This window comes from Homarus americanus, unplaced genomic scaffold, assembly GCF_018991925.1.
Source record: "Homarus americanus isolate GMGI-L3 unplaced genomic scaffold, GMGI_Hamer_2.0 scaffold32411, whole genome shotgun sequence".
NCBI classification, from domain to species: Eukaryota; Metazoa; Arthropoda; class Malacostraca; order Decapoda; family Nephropidae; genus Homarus; species Homarus americanus.
The window spans coordinates 142,501-162,500 of record NW_024737585.1 but is presented as its reverse complement, the minus strand read 5'-3'; the positions used below and the strand labels follow the sequence as shown (position 1 = coordinate 162,500).

At 45.8% G+C, this 20,000-nt stretch overlaps 1 protein-coding gene across 1 annotated transcript in view; it reads right to left on the bottom strand.

Moving 5' to 3' along the window:
- The window catches only part of LOC121873477, a gene marked incomplete at its 3' end in the record, with an annotated part of 19,310 nt that extends 307 nt beyond the window's left edge, over positions 1 to 19,003 (bottom strand). The window contains exons 1-7 of the mRNA XM_042377062.1: positions 18,874 to 19,003; positions 10,090 to 10,222; positions 3,153 to 3,358; positions 1,757 to 2,821; positions 1,522 to 1,586; positions 740 to 951; positions 345 to 522 (exon numbers count right to left, since the gene is read on the bottom strand). Of these exons, the coding sequence (XP_042232996.1) occupies positions 345 to 522; positions 740 to 951; positions 1,522 to 1,586; positions 1,757 to 2,821; positions 3,153 to 3,358; positions 10,090 to 10,139 (1,776 nt within the window). The remainder of the gene's footprint in view (positions 1 to 344; positions 523 to 739; positions 952 to 1,521; positions 1,587 to 1,756; positions 2,822 to 3,152; positions 3,359 to 10,089; positions 10,223 to 18,873) is intronic.
- Between the last annotated feature and the right edge of the window lie 997 nt (positions 19,004 to 20,000).

Below are 20,000 nucleotides of genomic sequence, written 5' to 3'. Positions count from 1 at the left end.
AGGAGTTTTTCCCCGGCTTAAGGTACTGAGTTCACAGTGTGTTTCTTAAAGGCTGAAAACTACACGAAAAACATATTTGGTTTATTAGTCGTAAACTTACACACATACGTACATGGGGAGATGTATACACGCACGCACACACATACAGATATACTTACATGAATACATACATATACATACATATACATACAACAATATTATTCTCTCTCTCACTGTCTCCTTATCTCTCAGTCTCCTATCTCTCACAATCTTCCTACACAACAGTATCTCCTATGTCTCACAATCTCCCTACACAACAGTATCTCCTATCTCTCACAGTGTCTTATCTCCTCAGTATCTCTCACCTTGAAGTCGTAGTCTCTAATCAGGACAGCTTCCAACACCTTGACGGCTTCGTGTTCATTAGTGTCTGTATGAGGCCTCAGTATCTCAACCTCGCCCCGACTGTATCCTAGGAACAGGTAGATGCCAGGGCCCAGGCTGTATTCTTCTGTAAGGGAGAGATACAGGTAGCTTTGTAATCTGTAGGGAGAGGGGGATTTACAGGTAGTTTTGTAATCAGCCAGGGAGAGGGGGATTTACAGGTAGTTTTGTAATCTGTAGGGAGAGGGGGATTTACAGGGGGCTTTGTAATCTTCTGTAATATGTAGATACATTTTGTGAGGTGAGAGGTAAATACAGGTATATATGAACGTATATTGAGTTAGGTTAAGCTTTTACACACACACACACTACTTACCTGCTGGGCTGACAGATGAAGTTGTTGCTGTAACAGACACACACACCCCTGTAGGCGAGGTAGTATGGGGCCGTGTGGGGGTAGACGGCTCGAGTGGTGTTACATGACTTGTTCTCCATGCAGGCCAGAGTGATGCAGGACGCCTCTAATACTTTATCGCGGTTGAGAGGTATACATTGGCACAGCTCTGAGCAGTCTGAGTCCTTGTAGTACTGTGGGAGAGTGAGAGTGAGTGAGGAGTGAGAGAGAGAGAGAGAGAGAGAGAGAGAGAGAGAGAGAGGAGAGAGAGAGAGAGAGAGAGAGAGAGAGGAGAGAGAGAGAGAGAGAGAGAGAGAGAGAGAGAGAGAGAGAGAGAGAGAGAGAGAGAGAGAGAGAGAGAGAGAGAGAGAGAGAGAGAGAGAGAGAGAGAGAGAGAGAGAGAGAGAGAGAGAGAGAGAGAGAGAGAGAGAGAGAGAGAGAGAGAGAGAGAGAGAGAGAGAGAGAGAGAGAGAGAGAGAGAGAGAGAGAGAGAAGCATTAATCAGCTCCAGGTAAGAAGGTCAGGAGGGAAATCTCAACCAAAAGTTAATCTGTATTTTCACAACATTATAATATAGCCCAAGATTATATGAAGGAGGGAGGCGTGATGGTGGGAAGAGGGAGGCGTGATGGAGGAGGGAGGCGTGATGATGGATGAAGGAGGGAAGCTTGGTGATGGAGGGAGGGAAGGAGGGAGGGAACATGAAGACTCCAACACATCATTCACTACTAATAAAGATACTAAACGGTTCCTGTAGGACTCACCCTCTTGGAGCTGCCTTCAGGGATCCTCATGGTGGTCATGTCCCCAGTCTTCATGGTACAGGATCCTTCAGGAGAAAATAAAGTCCTTTAATATTGTAGCGAACAAAACTAAGGTAAATACAGTCATTATTATGTTGTGTTGACACTTATGGCTACAGCAGCTGGACCAATAACCGTGTACTGTACTGTACTGTACTGTACTCAGTGTATGTACGTCACTTGTGGTCGTACTTACGTCCGGGTGAGGTGGTAGTGGCGGGGGTGGTGGTAGAGGAGGGCGGCGTGGGCGGGGGCGTGGGCGTGGTGGTGATGGCGACGTACACGTGAGGGGTGATGGGGTAGTGGTGCTGACGGCCGTTGGGCTGGTAGATGGGGGGGCGGGTCGGGTGTTGTCTGTCCTCACCGTTTGGTCGAGGGTACTGGTCGACCCTGGCGCCCCCACTGCCCCCCGTCCGTCCCGCTAAGTTATCCATCCAGTTCTGTCTGCCGGGCATCAGTCCTCCGTCACGGCCAGGCTCGCCCAAGGAGATGGGTGTACCCCTGTGGCCCCCCTCGGGACGCCCTCGACCTCTGTAAATGTTGCCGTTCTGGTTGTTGCCGAAGACGTCACCGTTGTTACGTTCAGACCCCACACTCAGTCCTCCCCCTCGGTTGCGAGTATTCCACAGCACCGGGCCGGTATCCTTCCGGTCATCTCCCCCGGGCATCCGTCGTTCGCTCCCTCCGATGCTGATCCCTGCCCTCCCTCGGTCGCCTCTCCCGATGGTGATGCCGGGCCCCCTTCCTCGCTCCCTGCCCCCCACACTCAGGCCGTTCCTGTTTCGTCCACCGTCACCGTTCCTGCTCCTGCCGCCGTTGACCCGAGAGCCGCCCACATTATGGCTGGGCCACAAGGTTTCATCTTCCTCAGTTGGGAAACGGAGACCAGTGTTGCCGCTTCCAAGGCCATTAATGATCCGGGTACGTCCGTCTTGCCCCGTCGGGAGGGGACCTTCTCCATTTATGCTGCCGAAGGGAATGCCCAGTCCCCCCACGCCGTGTCCTCGCTCTATGGCTATCCCCGGCCGCCGCCAGAGGGAGCGGTCGTGAGTGTAGGTCTCGGAGGGTCGTGGGTCCTGGGGACTGTAGCGGATGTCACCATAGTTGGTGGGGCGCCTGTAGTCTGTGTCGGGCGAGGGGTGGGCGTAGGGCTGGCGGGGCGCGGGCGTGGTGTGGGCGGGGGTCATCTTACGGAAGGTCTCGTCCAAATTCTCGCTGACGCCGCTGTTGATCTCCTCGTGAAGCTGCAGGTGACTCTCAACTGTGGGGGAAGGAGAGCGTGAGTCACCCTACACACACACACACACACACACACACACACACACATCACTGTACGGTAATTTTTGCCTGTTATCGATGACCGCCACTTACGAGCCATCCTCGAGAGGAGAGAGAGAGAAACCAAAACATTAAAAAATGTTCTATAACTCAAATATTTAAACAGTTCCCTGTACCTCTCATCTCTATATCTACTAGAGAACTCAGACGATTTCTAAAAAAAAAAACAATTGAAACTTTAGAGAACGTATAATGAACTGTAAGAACATTGAGAACACTGAAGAAGGCCTAGTGAACGCCAGGTAGATACTTACTGACGCAGGGGTTTGACCATAAGAGCTTCTGCCAGGTGTAGCAGTCGTGTTGGTGGAGGAAGTCCGTCCCTTTACACACACAGGTGGCGTGAAGCTCTGTACCTAAGATATTCATAACAGCTTTTTGGCAGTTGCGGTGAGTCCCTGAACATCTTCCTGTCATGGCGTCTGCTGCACATTTCTGCTCGTATTCTTGAAGTTTTCCGCTGTGTAAGAGAGAGAGAATTGTTGTAGTAGTGGTGGTGATAGTGGTGGTGATAGTGGTGATGGTGGTGGTGGTAGTGGTGGTGATAGTGGTGGTAGTGGTGGTGGTAGTGGTGGTCATAGTGGTGGTGGTGGTGGTGGTAGTACTGGTAGTGGTGGTGGTAATGGTAGTTGTGGTGGTGATAGTCTCTCATATTCTCCACACAGCCTCTCTCTCACTGTCTCTCTCTCTCTCTCTCTCTCTCACTGTCTCTCTCACACCCCAAGAGCTTAAATAAAGGCGATAAGGAGAGGAAAGGTGAGAACCGTCTCCCGGAGCCTCTTTATTGCTACTTAGGAGAGTGGCTGGGAGACCTGATGACCGGGGGAGAGGGAAGGGAGAGGGAGGGGAGAGGGAGAGGGAGTGGGGGTGAGAAATAGAGGGAGAGGGAGAAGAAAGTCTGTTAAAGTAAGGGAGAAAGAGAGAGGAAAAGAAAGGGGAAGAGGGAGAGGATAAGAGAGAGAGAGAGAGAGAGAGAGAGAGAGAGAGAGAGAGAGAGAGAGAGAGAGAGGAGGAGAGGAATTGAGAGAAGAAAAGAGAAGAGAAAAAGACGCGCAAAGAGAGAAAAATGCGGAGAAAGGGGGAGAGATATATGAGGGAAGGGTGAAAGAAGGGATGATAAAGGAAGGGTGTGGCAAGAATAAGAGGGTAAGGGAGATAAGAACGAGAGAAGAATGAAGGGAGAGAAAGAGTGGGAAGAGAATGATAATGAGAACAAAGGGATAATACTTATTACCTCAAACGTTCATAACTCATATATAAACTACCTCTTAAAAATAGCCTTGTTTACATAGAATCAAATAAACAAATAAACAAATGAACACTACCATCCAAGGTAAACAGAGACCAAACAAAAAACAAACAAACTCTTCTGGTAGACAAAAAAAAAATCGAAAAGTCAACAGAAATCACTGTGTACACAAAACAGGTATAAAAGTTTACCTTCAGATAAAAGTCTTTTTTTAATTGGTGTGTGAGTGTGTTGTTGTTGTTGTTGTTGTTGTTGTTGGGGGGTGAGGTAGGCAGAAGGGGGGTCAGATGTGTATTTTGGGGGGAAGTTTTTATGTGTGAATCATGTATATCTTTGTATAATGTGTATGTGTGAATAATGTATATACTTGTATAATGTGTATAATGTATTTACTTTCGTATTTCGTTCTTTTGTTTACACTGAATCCGGATTTGTCTCTCAGAACTGGGCAAGAATCAAGATTTGTCTCTCAGAACAGGGCAAGAATCAAGATTTGTCTCTCAGAACAGGGCAAGAATCAAGATTTGTCTCTCAGAACAGGGCAAGAATCCGGATTTGTCTCTCAGAACAGGTCAAGCAAGAATCAAGAATCCGGATTTGTCTCTCAGAACAGGTCAAGAATCAAGATTTGTCTCTCATAACAGGTCAAGAATCCGGATTTGTCTCTCAGAACAGGTCAAGAATCAAGATTTGTCTCTCAGAACAGGGCAAGAATCCGGATTTGTCTCTCATAACAGGTCAAGAATCCGGATTTGTCTCTCATAACAGGTGAAGAATCAAGATTTGTCTCTCAGAACAGCGCAAGAATCCGGATTTGTCTCTCATAACAGGTCAAGAATCAAGATTTGTCTCTCATAACAGGTCAAGAATCCGGATTTGTCTCTCAGAACAGGTGAAGAATCAAGATTTGTCTCTCAGAACAGGGCAAGAATCCGGATTTGTCTCTCATAACAGGTCAAGAATCAAGATTTGTCTCTCATAACAGGTCAAGAATCCGGATTTGTCTCTCAGAACAGGTCAAGAATCCGGATTTGTCTCTCAGAACAGGGCAAGAATCCGGATTTGTCTCTCATAACAGGTCAAGAATCAAGATTTGTCTCTCATAACAGGTCAAGAATCCGGATTTGTCTCTCATAACAGGTCAAGAATCAAGATTTGTCTCTCATAACAGGTCAAGAATCCGGATTTGTCTCTCTGAACAGGTCAAGAATCCGGATTTGTCTCTCATAACAGGTCAAGAATCCGGATTTATCTCTCAGAACAGGGCAAGAATCCGGATTTGTCTCTCATAACAGGTCAAGAATCAAGATTTGTCTCTCATAACAGGTCAAGAATCCGGATTTGTCTCTCATAACAGGTGAAGAATCAAGATTTGTCTCTCAGAACAGGGCAAGAATCAAGATTTGTCTCTCATAACAGGTCAAGAATCCTGATTTATCTCTCAGAACAGGGCAAGAATCCGGATTTGTCTCTCATAACAGGTCAAGAATCCGGATTTATCTCTCAGAACAGGGCAAGAATCCGGATTTGTCTCTCATAACAGGTCAAGAATCAAGATTTGTCTCTCAGAACAGGTCAAGAATCAAGATTTGTCTCTCAGAACAGGTCAAGAATCCGGATTTGTCTCTCAGAACAGGGCAAGAATCAAGATTTGTCTCTCAGAATAGGTCAAGAATCAAGATTTGTCTCTCAGAACAGGGCAAGAATAAAGATTTGTCTCTCAGAACAGGGCAAGAATCAAGATTTGTCTCTCAGAACAGGTCAAGAATCCGGCCGCAGTATCAACAAATGGCTCACCACATCCCCACTTAGATAAATATACAGTTTTTAAGAAGGCGTTTCCATCCTTGTTCTAAGACGTGTCCAAGTATTTGTAAGGAGAATGTGTGTGTTACAGCGTGTTGACTGTGGGGCAAGGTGAAGTAGTGATGGTAGTGATTGTGGTTGTGGTGGTAGTGGTCAGGTCCTGCTGTCAAATTATAATACCACACCATCAATACCCCTCCCCCACTATAACCACCCCCTCACCCCCAACACACCTCCCCCCCCCACTGCCACCCTTCCTCCAACACCCCACTCCATTACCACCACCACTTTCCCCAATTCGCCTCCCCACCACCACCACCAACACCCCCTCCACCACCACCACCACCACCCACTACCGCCTCCACACTCTAGTTAACATTCCTCCCTCACCTGTGTACCAATGTCGTGTCGTGAGCAATTTACTGTATTGCTCAAAATTATCTCCAGAGAAAAGTGTTCGTGGTTGGTTGAGTTAAGTGAGGTGGCAACACAACCCCACCCCACCCCACCTCAGCCACCCCCACCCCACCCCACCCCACCCCACCCCTCACTAAGGTCTGAGGCCATATTATATTGTCTGGGGATATATTGTGTAGCTTTATACTCGTTCTCCCTGGGCTATATTGTACTAAGTTATATTATGTAACACAATATACCTGCACGTAACACACACCTGTACGTAATATAACACACACCTGCATCTCATACCTGCTCACTAATCGTCATAATTGGCAATACTACACCACCTGTTGAGGCTCTGACGAGAGAGAGAGAGAGAGAGAGAGAGAGAGAGAGAGAGAGAGAGAGAGAGAGAGAGAGAGAGAGAGAGAGAGAGAGAGAGAGAGAGCAATAAATAAGGTTATACAGGAGTGCCAAGGAGGTCATAAGTAAAGTGAGAGCCAACACATGTAATTAACTGCACCTGGCCTTCTATCTCTATCTCCTATCCTCTTTGTTTTTCTTTATTCTCTCACTATCAGACTCTATCTCGCGTGACCTGTGGTAAGGGACACATCGACCTTACGTGTCAAGGAACAGCTAAACACAGTGATTTACGGTTCGAGGTCAAGCCGGTGTCGTGACCTTGTAATGACCTCCGGTAAGTGCGGTCGACAGGTGACGGCTCCATCAATCACTTCCGGTTATAACCAATTACTTCCGTTTTCAATAATTATTCAAGTATTCTACGATGATGATGATGATGATGATGATGATGATGATGATGATGATGATGATGATGATGATGATGATGATGGTGATGATGATGATGATGATGATGATGATGATGATGATGATGATGATGATGATGATGATGATGATGATGATGATGATGATGATGATGAACATAAATGACCTTACCTGTGTTAATATACATAATGTTAACACCTGTACATCATTATATGTGTATGAGTATGTCAAATATTCCTGTACGTCTGAATGTGTGTGTGTACAGTACAAGTGCGTGACAGCCACACACCTGGGCCTGGCGTGTGGCAACACAAACACAATTATAAATGTTTTGTTTTTAGTCAAATTTATTCCTTTTATTACGACTATTTTCTAAAACATGATAACAAATGATTTTGTGAACCAATAATTTGTCGTGATGATGGTAGTAGTAGTAGTAGTAGTAGGGAAGTGGTAATAGTAGTAGTAGTAGTAGTAGTAGTAGTAGTAGTAGTAGTAGTAGTAGTAGTAGTAGTAGTAGTACGGAGGTGGTAGTAGTATAAGTAGTAGTAGTAGTAGTAGTAGGTTAAGTGTGTCATTAACGATAAGTGTCAGGTCAAGGCATTAAGTGGGTGATTAACTCACTTGGTGTGTAGTGCCTCGACCTAAGTACACTTAGCACACTTTAGATGTAAGTGACAAGGAGAGAGAGAGAGAGAGAGAGAGAGAGAGAGAGAGAGAGAGAGAGAGAGGGGGGAGAGAAGAAGTAAATTAGCATGTGTGTTTGTAGTAACATCAGTACTAGTGGGCGTGGAGAGGGGTTAGTGGGGGTAGTGGGCGAGGAGGGGTTAGTGGGGGAGGGGAGGAAGGGGTGGTGGTGGTGAAGGATTTTGAGGCGGAATTTCAGATTGTGTGGTATTTCAATCAACAGACGCTACCACCTCGTGAGATGAATTTAACCACCACCGACCACCCATACCACCCACCCACACCCCCCACCGACCACCCATACCACCACCCACACCCCCACCGACCACCCATACCACACCCACACCCCACCGACCACCCCATACCACCCACTATACCACCACCCACACCCCCCCCACACCCCACCCACCCCAACCCACACCCCACCCACCACCCACACCCCAACCACACCCCACCACCCCAACCCAACCACACCCCACCACCCACACCACCCCACACCCCACACCACCACACCACCACCCCACCAGACCACACCACCCAACCTCACCGACCACCCATACCACCTCCCACACCCCACCACCCACATCCCCACCACTCACCCATACCACTCCCACATCCCCACCACCCACACCATCACTCCATACCCACCACCCACACATAGCCACAGAGCCAGCCTTCCAACACCTCCGCCAGCAAAACACAAGTAGAATGATCCTTTCCAGATTAAGTCAAGATGTTGCTGCCTGCTTTTGGGAGAGGAAGAGGAGGAAGAGGAGGAAGAGGAAGAGGAGGAGGAGAAAGAGGAGGAGGAGGAAGAATGAGATTTTGGTGATTTCCAAGACAATAGAGGGAAGACATATTTAAAATGCGTAGTTTAGAAGGAGGGGAGGAGAGGGGAGGGTAGGGAGAGGGGGTGAGGTAGAAGAGGGGGTGGGAGGGGTAGAGGGGAAGGGAGGTAGGAGAAGGGGAGAGAAGAGGAGAGGCCATTTTTCATTTAATTTTGGAATTTTTGAGGGGCGATGAAAGTGAGTGATAGAGGAGGGTAGAGATGAGGGAAAGGAAGGGAGGGGGAGGAAGCGAGGGGGAAGGGGAGGAGGGAGGGATGGAGGAAGGAAGGGAGGGGGAGAGAAGGAGGGGAGGGAAGGGGAAGGGAGGGGAGAGGAAGGAGAGGGGGGGGGATGGAGGAAGGAAGGGAGGGGAGAGAAGGGGAGGGGGGGAAGGGAAGGGGAGGGGTGGAGGAAGGAAGGGGAGGGGGAGAGAAGGAGGGGGGGGAAGGGGAAGGAGGGGAGAGGGAGGGGGGAAGGGGAAGGAGGAGGGATGGAGGAAGGAAGGGAGGGGGGAGAGAAGGGAGGGGGGGAAGGGAAGGAGGAGGGATGGAGGGAAGGAAGGAGGGGAGAGAGAAAGGAGGGGGGAGGGAAGGGGAAGGAGGGGGGGGAGAGAAGTGAGGGGGGGAAGGGGAGGGAGGGAGGGATGGAGGAAGGAAGGGAGGGGGAGAAAGGAGGGGGGAAGGGGAAGGAGGGGGAGAGAAGGAGGGGGAGGGAAGGGGAAGGGAGGGAGGATGGAGGAAGGAAAGGAGGGGAGAGGAAGGAGGGGGGGAAGGGGAAGGGAGGGAGGGATGGAGGAAGGAAGGGAGGGGGGGAGAAGCGAGGGGGTGGGAAGGGGAAGGGAGGGGAGAGAAGGGAGAGGGGGGATGGAGGAAGGAAAGGAGGGGGAGAAGGGAGAGAGGGGGGAGGGGAAGGAGGGAGGGATGGAGGAAGGAAGGAGGAGGGAGGGGATGGAATTTTGAGTTAATTGAGGAAGAATTAATTGATTTTTAGAATTTCAGGACGTTTTTGTTTCTGTTCAAGTAAATGTGTTCATTTTAAGGGGGTGGGGAGGAGAAGGGAGAGGAGGGGCAGGAGGGGAGAGGAGGGGCAGGAGGAGAGGGAGGGCAGGGGAGGGGAGAGGGAGGGGCAGGAGGGGAGAGGGGAGGGGCAGGAGGGGAGAGGGAGGCAGGAGGGGAGAGGAGGGCAGAGGAGGGGAGAGGAGGGCAGGAGGAGGAGAGAGAGGAGGAGGAGAGGAGGGGCAGGAGGAGGAGAGGAGGGCAGGAGGGGAGAGGAGGGGGCAGGAGGAGGGAGAGGAGGGGCAGGAGGAGGGGGCAGGAGGAGGGGAGAGGAGGAGAGGAGGGGCAAGAGGAGGAGAAGAGGGGGTGCATAAGGGGAGAGACTATCTATCTATGTATCTACACACCTGAGAGAGACACAGGTGGCACTGGCACTCACCTACACACACGGTTCTGGCGGCACTGCTCAGCGATCTTGTGGCACTTCATAGGATCTCTGCCAGCGTGTCTCAGCACAGGTCGGGTGGAGCTTCCTCATCGCCGTGAGACACTCGCCATCTGGGTCACTTTGCCTGCGGGAGAGATAGTGAGAGACAGTGAGAGATAATGAGAGATAGTAAGAGACAGTGAGAGATAATGAGAGATAGTGAGAGACAGTGAGAGATAATGAGATAGTGAGAGACAGTGAGAGATAATGAGAGATAGTATATAGTTGTTGGTTGTGGTGAGATATTATTGGGAAGGATTGAGACACACACACACACACACACACACACACACACACACACACACACACACACACACACACACACACACACACACGGTACAAAGAATCCGATACACACCGAATTTTCGCACATGTGTACACTGGGTGGCTGAGTGTGTACATAAAACACGCCTTTAGGATAACCCGTCTGACTTTACTCTTCTTTCATTTGGCTCGATTCACCACTTACCTGCACGCCCATGAACTCACCTGGGATTACGTTACGTTAGGTGAAAGATTGGTGAAAGTTAGGTGAAAGATTGGTGAAAGTTAGGTGAAAGATTGGTGAAAGTTAGGTGAAAGATTGGTGAAAGTTAGGGGTGAAAGATTGGTGAAAGTTAGGTGAAAGTGAAAGTTGGTGATTGGGTGAAAGATTGGGTGAAAAAAAGATTTGAAAGTTAGTAAGGGTGAAAGTTGAAAGAAAGATTGGTGAAAGTTAGGTGAAAGATTGGTGAAAGTTAGGTGAAAGATTGGTGAAAGTTAGGTGAAAGATTGGTGAAAGTTAGGTGAAAGATTGGTGAAAGTTAGGTGAAAGATTGGTGAAAGTTAGGTGAAAGATTGGTGAAAGTTAGGAGACAATTCAATGAAAATAAGCGAATCTCAATCCGAGTGAAAGTAGGAATTTTTTGGCATTGAGGAGAAAGTGGGAATGTCCTGGAATTTCACTCTGGGTGGTAAAGCATTATCATGACTCAAACTGTCATTAGGAACTGCATTTGAGGGGATAATGCCTAACCCTTGAGTACGATGACTTAACCCTTGAGTACGATGACTTAACCCTTGAGTACGATGACTTAACCCTTGAGTACGATGACTTAACCTTGAGTACGATGACTTAACCCTTGAGTACGATGAAACCCTTGAGTACGATGACTTAACCTCGAGTACGATGACTTAGCCCCTTGAGTACGATGACTTAACCCTCGAGTACGATGACTTAACCCTTGAGTACGATGACTTAACCTCGAGTACGATGACTTAACCTCGAGTACGATGACTTAACCCCTGAGTACGATGACTTAACCCTGAGTACGATGACTTAACTCGAGTACGATGACTTAACCCTTGGAGTACGATGACTTAACCCTTGAGTACGATGACTTAACCCTCGAGTACGATGACTTAGCCTCGAGTACGATGACTTAACCCTTGAGTACGATGACTTAACCTCGAGTACGATGACTTAGCCCCTTGAGTACGATGACTTAACCCCTTGAGTACGATGACTTAACCTCGAGTACGATGACTTAACCCCTTGAGTACGATGACTTAACCCCGAGTACGATGACTTAGCCCCTTGAGTACGATGACTTAACCCTTGAGTACGATGACTTAACCCTCGAGTACGATGACTTAACCCTTGAGTACGATGACTTAACCCTTGAGTACGATGACTTAACCTCGAGTACGATGACTTAGCCCCTTGGAGTACGATGACTTAACCTCGAGTACGATGACTTAACCCTGAGTACGATGACTTAACCCTCGAGTACGATGACTTAGCCCTTGAGTACGATGACTTAACCCTCGAGTACGATGACTTAACCCCTTGAGTACGATGACTTAACCCCTGAGTACGATGACTTAACCCTGAGTACGATGACTTAACCCTTGAGTACGATGACTTAACCCTTGAGTACGATGACTTAACCTCGAGTACGATGACTTAACCCTTGAGTACGATGACTTAACCCTTGAGTACGATGACTTAACCCCTTGAGTACGATGACTTAACCCTGAGTACGATGACTTAACCTCGAGTACGGTGACTTAACCTTGAGTACGATGACTTAACCCTTGGAGTACGATGACTTAACCTCGAGTACGATGACTGCACCTTGAGTACGATGACTTAACCCTTGAGTACGATGACTAACCCTTGAGTACGATGACTTAACCCTTGAGTACGATGACTTAACCCTCGAGTACGATGACTTAGCCCTTGAGTACGATGACTTAACCCTTGAGTACGATGACTTAACCCTCGAGTACGATGACTAGCCCCTTGAGTACGATGACTTAACCCTTGAGTACGATGACTTAGCCCCTTGAGTACGATGACTTAACCCCTTGAGTACGATGACTTAACCCTCGAGTACGATGACTTAGCCCCTTGAGTACGATGACTTAACCTTGAGTACGATGACTTAGCCCCTGAGTACGATGACTTAACCCTTGAGTACGATGACTTAGCCCCTTGAGTACGATGACTTAACCCTTGAGTACGATGACTTAACCCTTGAGTGCGATGATTGAATTCCTTGAGTACGAACATCTGAACCTTGTCAATACGATGACTTCTACCCTCGAGTACGAAGAAGTAGTACTCGTGGGGTAAAGTGAAGTCGTACTCGAGAATCTCAAAGGCTTGGCGAGGTTAAGTTTGGTTCAATCATACGGCAAATGTTCTGAGATTTTCGTGTGTGTCGGTCTAGAGTTTGCATTTATTGGGTGTCTGTCTGTCTGTCTGTCTATCTGTCTGTCTGTCTGTCTGTCTGTCTGTCTATCTGTCTTTCACTGTCTGTCTGTCTGTCTGTCTATTTGTCTTTCACTGTCTATCTGTCTGTTTGTCTGTCTCTCTTTTATTTCCTGTCTTGTCTCTTTCTCTCCCCATCTTCTTTTCTCTCTCCCTTTCTTTTCCTTCCCACCTCCCTTCTTTCTTCCCTTCTTCTCGCCCTTCCCCTCCTATCCTTCCTTATTTCCTCCTCCCCTTCCTCCCCTCCCTTTGTTCTCCCTTCTTCCTCCCCTCTCCTCCTCCATACCCTTTCCTTCCTCCCTTCCTTCACCTCTTCCTCCCTTCTCCCTCCCTACCTCTCCTCCTTCCTTCCTCCCTCCCTTTATCTCTTCCTCCCTTCCCATCCGCTCTCCATGCTTTCATCTCTTCCTCCTTCTCTCCTTCACCCTCCTCCGTCTCCACCTCCCTTTTTACCCTACCTCTGATTAGCCACTGTGTACACCTGAGGTCTACCTGTAATTATCACGGCTTCTTCACCTCCCTGGTAATTAAATTTAAAATTACAGGTGACGGTCTAACTGTTTTCGTTATCCTGTGTAAAAACCTGACAATTTTAGACGGAAGGTGTAAAAACCTGACAATTTTAGACGGAAGGTGTAAAACCTGACAATTTTAGACGGAAGGTGTAAAAACCTGAAAATTTTAGACGGAAGGTGTACAAACCCGACAATTTTAGACGGAAGGTGTAAAAACCTGACAATTTTAGACGGAAGGTATAAAAACCTGACAATTTTAGACGGAAGGTGTAAAAACCTGACAATTTAGAGGAAGTAAAGACAATTTAGACGGAAGGTAAAACCTGACAATTTTGAGGAAGGTAAAACCTGACAATTTTGACGGAAGGTAAAAACAAAATTTTAGACGGAAGGTGTAAAAACCTAATAATTTAGACGGAAGGTGTAAAAAACCTGACAATTTTAGACGGAAGGTGTAAAAACCGACAATTTTAGACGAAGGTGTAAAAACCGACAATTTTAGACGGAAGGTGTAAAATAATAGAATATATTCGACAGAGGAAAAGAGAGAGAGAGAGAAAGACAGCATGAAGACAGACATATACAGACAGAGAAACAGAAAGAGACGAAAATACACAAACAGATAATCAACGCAGTTAATTTACCTTAAGTAATTAACTGCGTACCTGTTGATCAAGTCATTTAATATAACACAACAGAGCCATTATAGAGTCACTAGCAGAGCCATTATAGAGTCACTAACAGAGCCATTATAGAGTCACTAACAGAGCCATTATAGAGTCACTAGCAGAGCCATTATAGAGTCACTAACAGAGCCATTATAGAGTCACTAGCAGAGCCATTTATAGAGTCACTACAGAGCCATTATAGAGTCACTAGCAGAGCCATTATAGAGTCACTAGCAGAGCCATTATAGAGTCACTAGCAGAGCCATTATAGAGTCACTAACAGAGCCATTATAGAGTCACTACAGAGCCATTATAGAGTCACTAACAGAGCCATTATAGAGTCACTAACAGAGCCATTATAGAGTCACTAGCAGAGCCATTATAGAGTCACTAAGCATTATAGAGTCACTAACAGAGCCATTATAGAGTCACTAACAGAGCCATTATATAGAGTCACTAACAGAGCCATTATAGAGTCACTAGCAGAGCCATTATAGTCACTAGCAGAGCCATTATAGAGTCACTAGCAGAGCCATTATAGAGTCAGTAACAGAGCCATTATAGAGTCACTAGCAGAGCCATTATAGAGTCACTAGCAGAGCCATTATAGAGTCACTAGCAGAGCCATATTATAGTCACTAACAGAGCCATTATAGGTCACTAACAGAGCCATTATAGAGTCACTAACAGAGCCATTATAGAGTCACTAACAGAGCCATTATAGAGTCACTAACAGAGCCATTATAGAGTCACTAGCAGAGCCATTATAGAGTCACTAACAGAGCCATTATAGAGTCACAGAGTTATAGAGTCACTAGCAGAGCCATTATAAGTCACTACAGAGCCATTATAGAGTCACTAGCAGAGCCATTATAGAGTCACTAGCAGAGCCATTATAGAGTCACTAGCAGAGCCATTATAGAGTCACTAGCAGAGCCATTATAGAGTCACTAGCAGAGCCATTATAGAGTCACTAACAGAGCCATTATAGAGTCACTAACAGAGCCATTATAGAGTCACTAGCAGCCATAGAGTCACTAGCAGAGCCATTATAGAGTCACTAGCAGAGCCATTATAGAGTCACTAGCAGAGCCATTATAGAGTCACCACAGACATTATAGAGTCACTAACAGAGCCATTATAGAGTCACTAACAGAGCCATTATAGAGTCACCAGAGCCATTATAGAGTCAACAACATTATAGAGTCAGGCATTATAGAGTCACTAACAGAGCCATAGAGTCACTAACAGAGCCATTATAGAGTCACTAACAGAGCCATTATAGAGTCACTAGCAGAGCCATTATAGAGTCACTAGCAGAGCCATTATAGAGTCACCATGTTCATTATAGAGTCACTAGCAGAGCCATTATAGAGTCACTAGCAGAGCCATTATAGTTACTAGCAGAGCCATTATAGAGTCACTAGCAGAGCCATTATAGAGTCACTAGCAGAGCCATAGAGTCACTAACAGAGCCATTATAGAGTCACTAACAGAGCCATTATAGAGTCACTAGCAGAGCCATAGAGTCACTAACAGAGCCATTATAGAGTCACACAGAGCCATTATAGAGTCACTAGCAGGCATTATAGACATATAGATATAGAGTCACTAACAGAGACATTATAGAGTCACTAACAGACCCATTATAGAGGTCACTACCAGAGCCATTATAGAGTCACTAACAGAGCCATAGAGAGTCACTAACAGAGCCATTATAGAGTCACTAACAGAGCCATTATAGAGTCACTAGCAGAGCCATTATAGAGTCACTAACAGAGCCATTATAGAGTCACTAGCAGACATGGTAGAGTCACTAGCAGAGCCATTATAGAGTCACTAGCAGAGCCATTATAGTCACTAGCAGAGCCATTATAGAGTCACTAGCAGAGCCATTATAGAGTCACTAGCAGAGACATTATAGAGTCACTAGCAGAGACATTATAGAGTCACTAGCAGAGCCATTATAGAGTCACTAACAGACATTATAGTCACTAGCAGAGCCATTATAGAGTCACTAACAGAGCCATTATAGAGTCACTAAAGAGCCATTATAGAGTCACTAACAGAGCCATTATAGAGTCACTAGCAGAGCCATTATAGAGTCACTAACAGAGCCATTATAGTCACTAACAGAGCCATTATAGAGTCACTAACAGAGCCATTATAGAGTCACTAGCAGAGCCATTATAGTCACTAACAGAGCCATTAGGTCACTAACAGAGCCATTATAAGTCACTAACAGAGCCATTATAGAGTCAGTACCAGAGCCATTATAGAGTCACTAACAGAGCCATTATAGAGTCACTAGCAGAGCCATTATAGAGTCACTAACAGAGCCATTATAGAGTCACTAGCAGAGCCATTATAGAGTCACTACCAGAGCCATTATAGAGTCACTAGCAGAGCCAATAGAGTCACTACCAGAGCCATAGGTCACTCAGAGCCATTATAGTCACTAACAGAGCCATTATAGAGTCACTAACAGAGCCATTATAGAGTCACTAGCAGAGCCATTATAGAGTCACTACCAGAGCCTATGAAGTCACTAACAGAGCCATTATAGAGTCACTAGCAGAGCCATTATAGAGTCACTACCAGAGCCATTATAGTCACTAACAGAGCCATTATAGAGTCACTAACAGAGCCATTATAGAGTCACTAACAGAGCCATCATTAACTACGTGACCACAGAGTAAATGACCTAGTGGGGGAGGTCATTTATCTTCAGCTTGACCTCTTAATGACCCTTGATACATATGCCTTAATTACTATAATTATCTACCTCTACAAAAACTACTGCCTCTCTCTCTCTCTCTCTCTCTCTCTCACTTCGTCTCTCTCTTCTCACTTCACTATCTTTCTTGTGGTCTTCTTTATCCCTGCTATGTTTCTTGCTTGTATGTATATGTGTGTATGTATGTATGTATGTATGTATGTATGTATATGTATGTATGTATGTATGTATGTATGTATTATTTTTTGTATATTCTAATTAATTTCTTTACTCTCTCCTTCGTTTCTTCCTCCATCTTCCTATAACCTCTTCCTCTTCCTCCTTCCTCCTCTTCCTTCCTCCCTTTCCTTCCTCCTCTTCCTCTTCCATCAGGTAAATGGAAGAGGGTCATCTTCTCTCCTCCTCCTCCTCCGTCAGGTAGGTGAAGGAGGAGGAGGAGGTAATAATAATATTCCGGATCAATACAACAGAACCCCCCCTCCCTCCTCCCTCCCCCCTCCCCCCCCTCCTCCCCAAGCCCTATACTGTGCCGCTGTTGGTCATCTGCCACCACCCACACACCCTCTCTCTCACTCTCTGTCTGTCTGTCTGTCTGTCTGTCTGTCTGTCTGTCTGTCTGTCTGTCTGTCTGTCTGTCTGTCTGTCTGTCTGTCTGTCTGTCTCTTCCTTGTTTTAATTACTATATTCTATCACTGTTCCTCTCTACATATCTCACTTCGTCTCTCTCTTTCTCTTTCTCTTTATTTCTCTCTTTTCCTATTCTTTCTCTTTTCTCTTTTTATTTCATTTTCTCTCTTTCTTATCTTCTCTCTTTTCCCATTCATTTTTCCCCTCTTTCTCCACTTCGTCTTTCTCTCTCTCTTTCCTCCTATTCTTCTTTCTCCTTCTCCTCTCTCTCTCTCCTCATCGCCTTAATCCCTCTTCGTAAATCATCATTATCATCATTATCATCATTATCATCATCATCATCATCATCATCATCATCATCATCATCATCATCATCATCATCAATATCATCACCATTAATATCACCACCACCATCAAAACAGTGCTATCCCACGTCAAAAGTTATGAGCACTAATGGATTGAAATCCCCCTTCATGCACGATGGTTAAGACGCCCTTACCGACATCTCCTCTCATTATACTTGCAAATGTTACCACATAAAAATCAAGAGCGAGTGAAAAAGTTTATAGCGAGATGGTGTACTAAGATGAGGTGTCTCGCTGATTGTGGATATGGTAATACATGGTGCGTTTTACTCCCCAGGCGAGATGAAAGCCTTAGTTGGTACCGCTGGAGCAGGAGGAGAGAGGCAGGAAGGTTTGGATCTAGTGTTTTGTTGTATTAACGATTGAAGGAATTAGTGTATATACATATAGATATATATGCTGATAACCACAAGGAAAGAAAACACACGAAGTTCCCAAGCCTTTCGTGTAATTCACATCTTCAGGGGTGAGTACAGACTTGCATTATATATATGTACACACACAGACACACACACACAGACACACACAGACACACACACACAGACACACAGACACACACACAGAGGAAAGTAATAATGGTATCTATGATCAAGTCTTATACAGGTGCCAAGTCTCAGTACATACACACCTCTTGCATAACAGTGACACAGGGTAGTACAGATGTCACTGTGTTATATAACGAGGTACAGTGCCACTTTTGATCTGTAAGTAATGATTTAAGTATTAAGTATCAAGATAGACTTTACTATTTGATTTGTAAGTGGTAAGTGTGTTTGTTAAGTGGGCTGTGTTAGGGGGCAGGATCGAATGCCACTTTTAATATGTAAGTGCAGAGGCGAGTTGAGTGGGGGGTGTTTGACGGAGCTCAGGTAAAGATATTGTTTGATTTATGAGTGGAAATGAGTTACCTTCACTAATACCTGTAACACTCACCTGTACTACCTCTAACACCCACTGTACTAGCTGTACTACCTGTATCACCCACTATACCACCTGTAACACCCACTATACCACCTGCAACACCCACTATACTACCTGCAACACCCACTGTACCACCTGCAACACCCACCTGCAGACACAGAAGGCCACCTGTAGCCTCCTAGGGCTCACTTTCTGGTAGAAGTCCTGGAGGGCGGTGCGGCATCGGTCCGGTTCACAGTGTGTATGTTCACACCAAACCATCACTCCCTGCAGCATGGGTTGGCACTGCTCGTCCTTCTGGCACTCATCAAGGGCCACGTGGCACATGGCCTGGGCCGTCTCAACCTGTGTGGCCCTAGTTATGTCCTTCTGGCCAGCTGTGGGTAGACGAGGAGGAGGATATTAGTGAGTGTAAGAGGAGGGGGAGGAGGGAGGAGGAGGGAGGAAGAGGGGGAGGAAGAGGAGGAGAAGGGACACACACACACACACACACACACACACACACACACACACACACACACACACACACACACACACACACACACACACATTATTTTTTTTATATAATTGTAGTTGAAATTTATACAAGACCATGACAGGAATAAATTATGTTTCCATTTAACACGAGATACATGATACAGCCCTCTGGTGGTGGTGAGAGTAACTAGGAGTGTGTGTACTGGTGTTTGTTCATGTGTGCGTACTGGTGTTTGTTCATGTGTGTGTACTGGTGTTTGTTCATGTGTGCGTACTGGTGTTTGTTCATGTGTGTGTACTGGTGTTTGTTCATGTGTGCGTACTGGTGTTTGTTCATGTGTGTGTACTGGTGTTTGTTTATGTGTTTGTTTATGTGTGTGTTTTAACCGTATTAATGTTTTTTTTATATATATCTAAATTGCCGTTTTTCTGTTTTTGTAAGTAAATTGTAAGTAGTTTTTATTTTTATAAGTACATTAGTGTTTGCTACTGTTGTTGTTGTTGTTGTTTTTATACGGGGTAGTTAGGCACTGTTCACTATAATCTTCTTCACTACTCTATCTAACTATAAGAAAGTACTTACCACTTACAAAAAACATTACTTATCACTTACCACTTACAAAAACATTACTTATCACTTACCACTTACAAAAACATTAATTATCACTTACCACTTACAAAAACATTACTTACCACTTACCACTTACAAAAACATACTTATAAAATGATTAATCTATATTTCTGATAATTTCAAATACATTCTAACTCATTCTGCTATATTATATTACCTAAATTAAG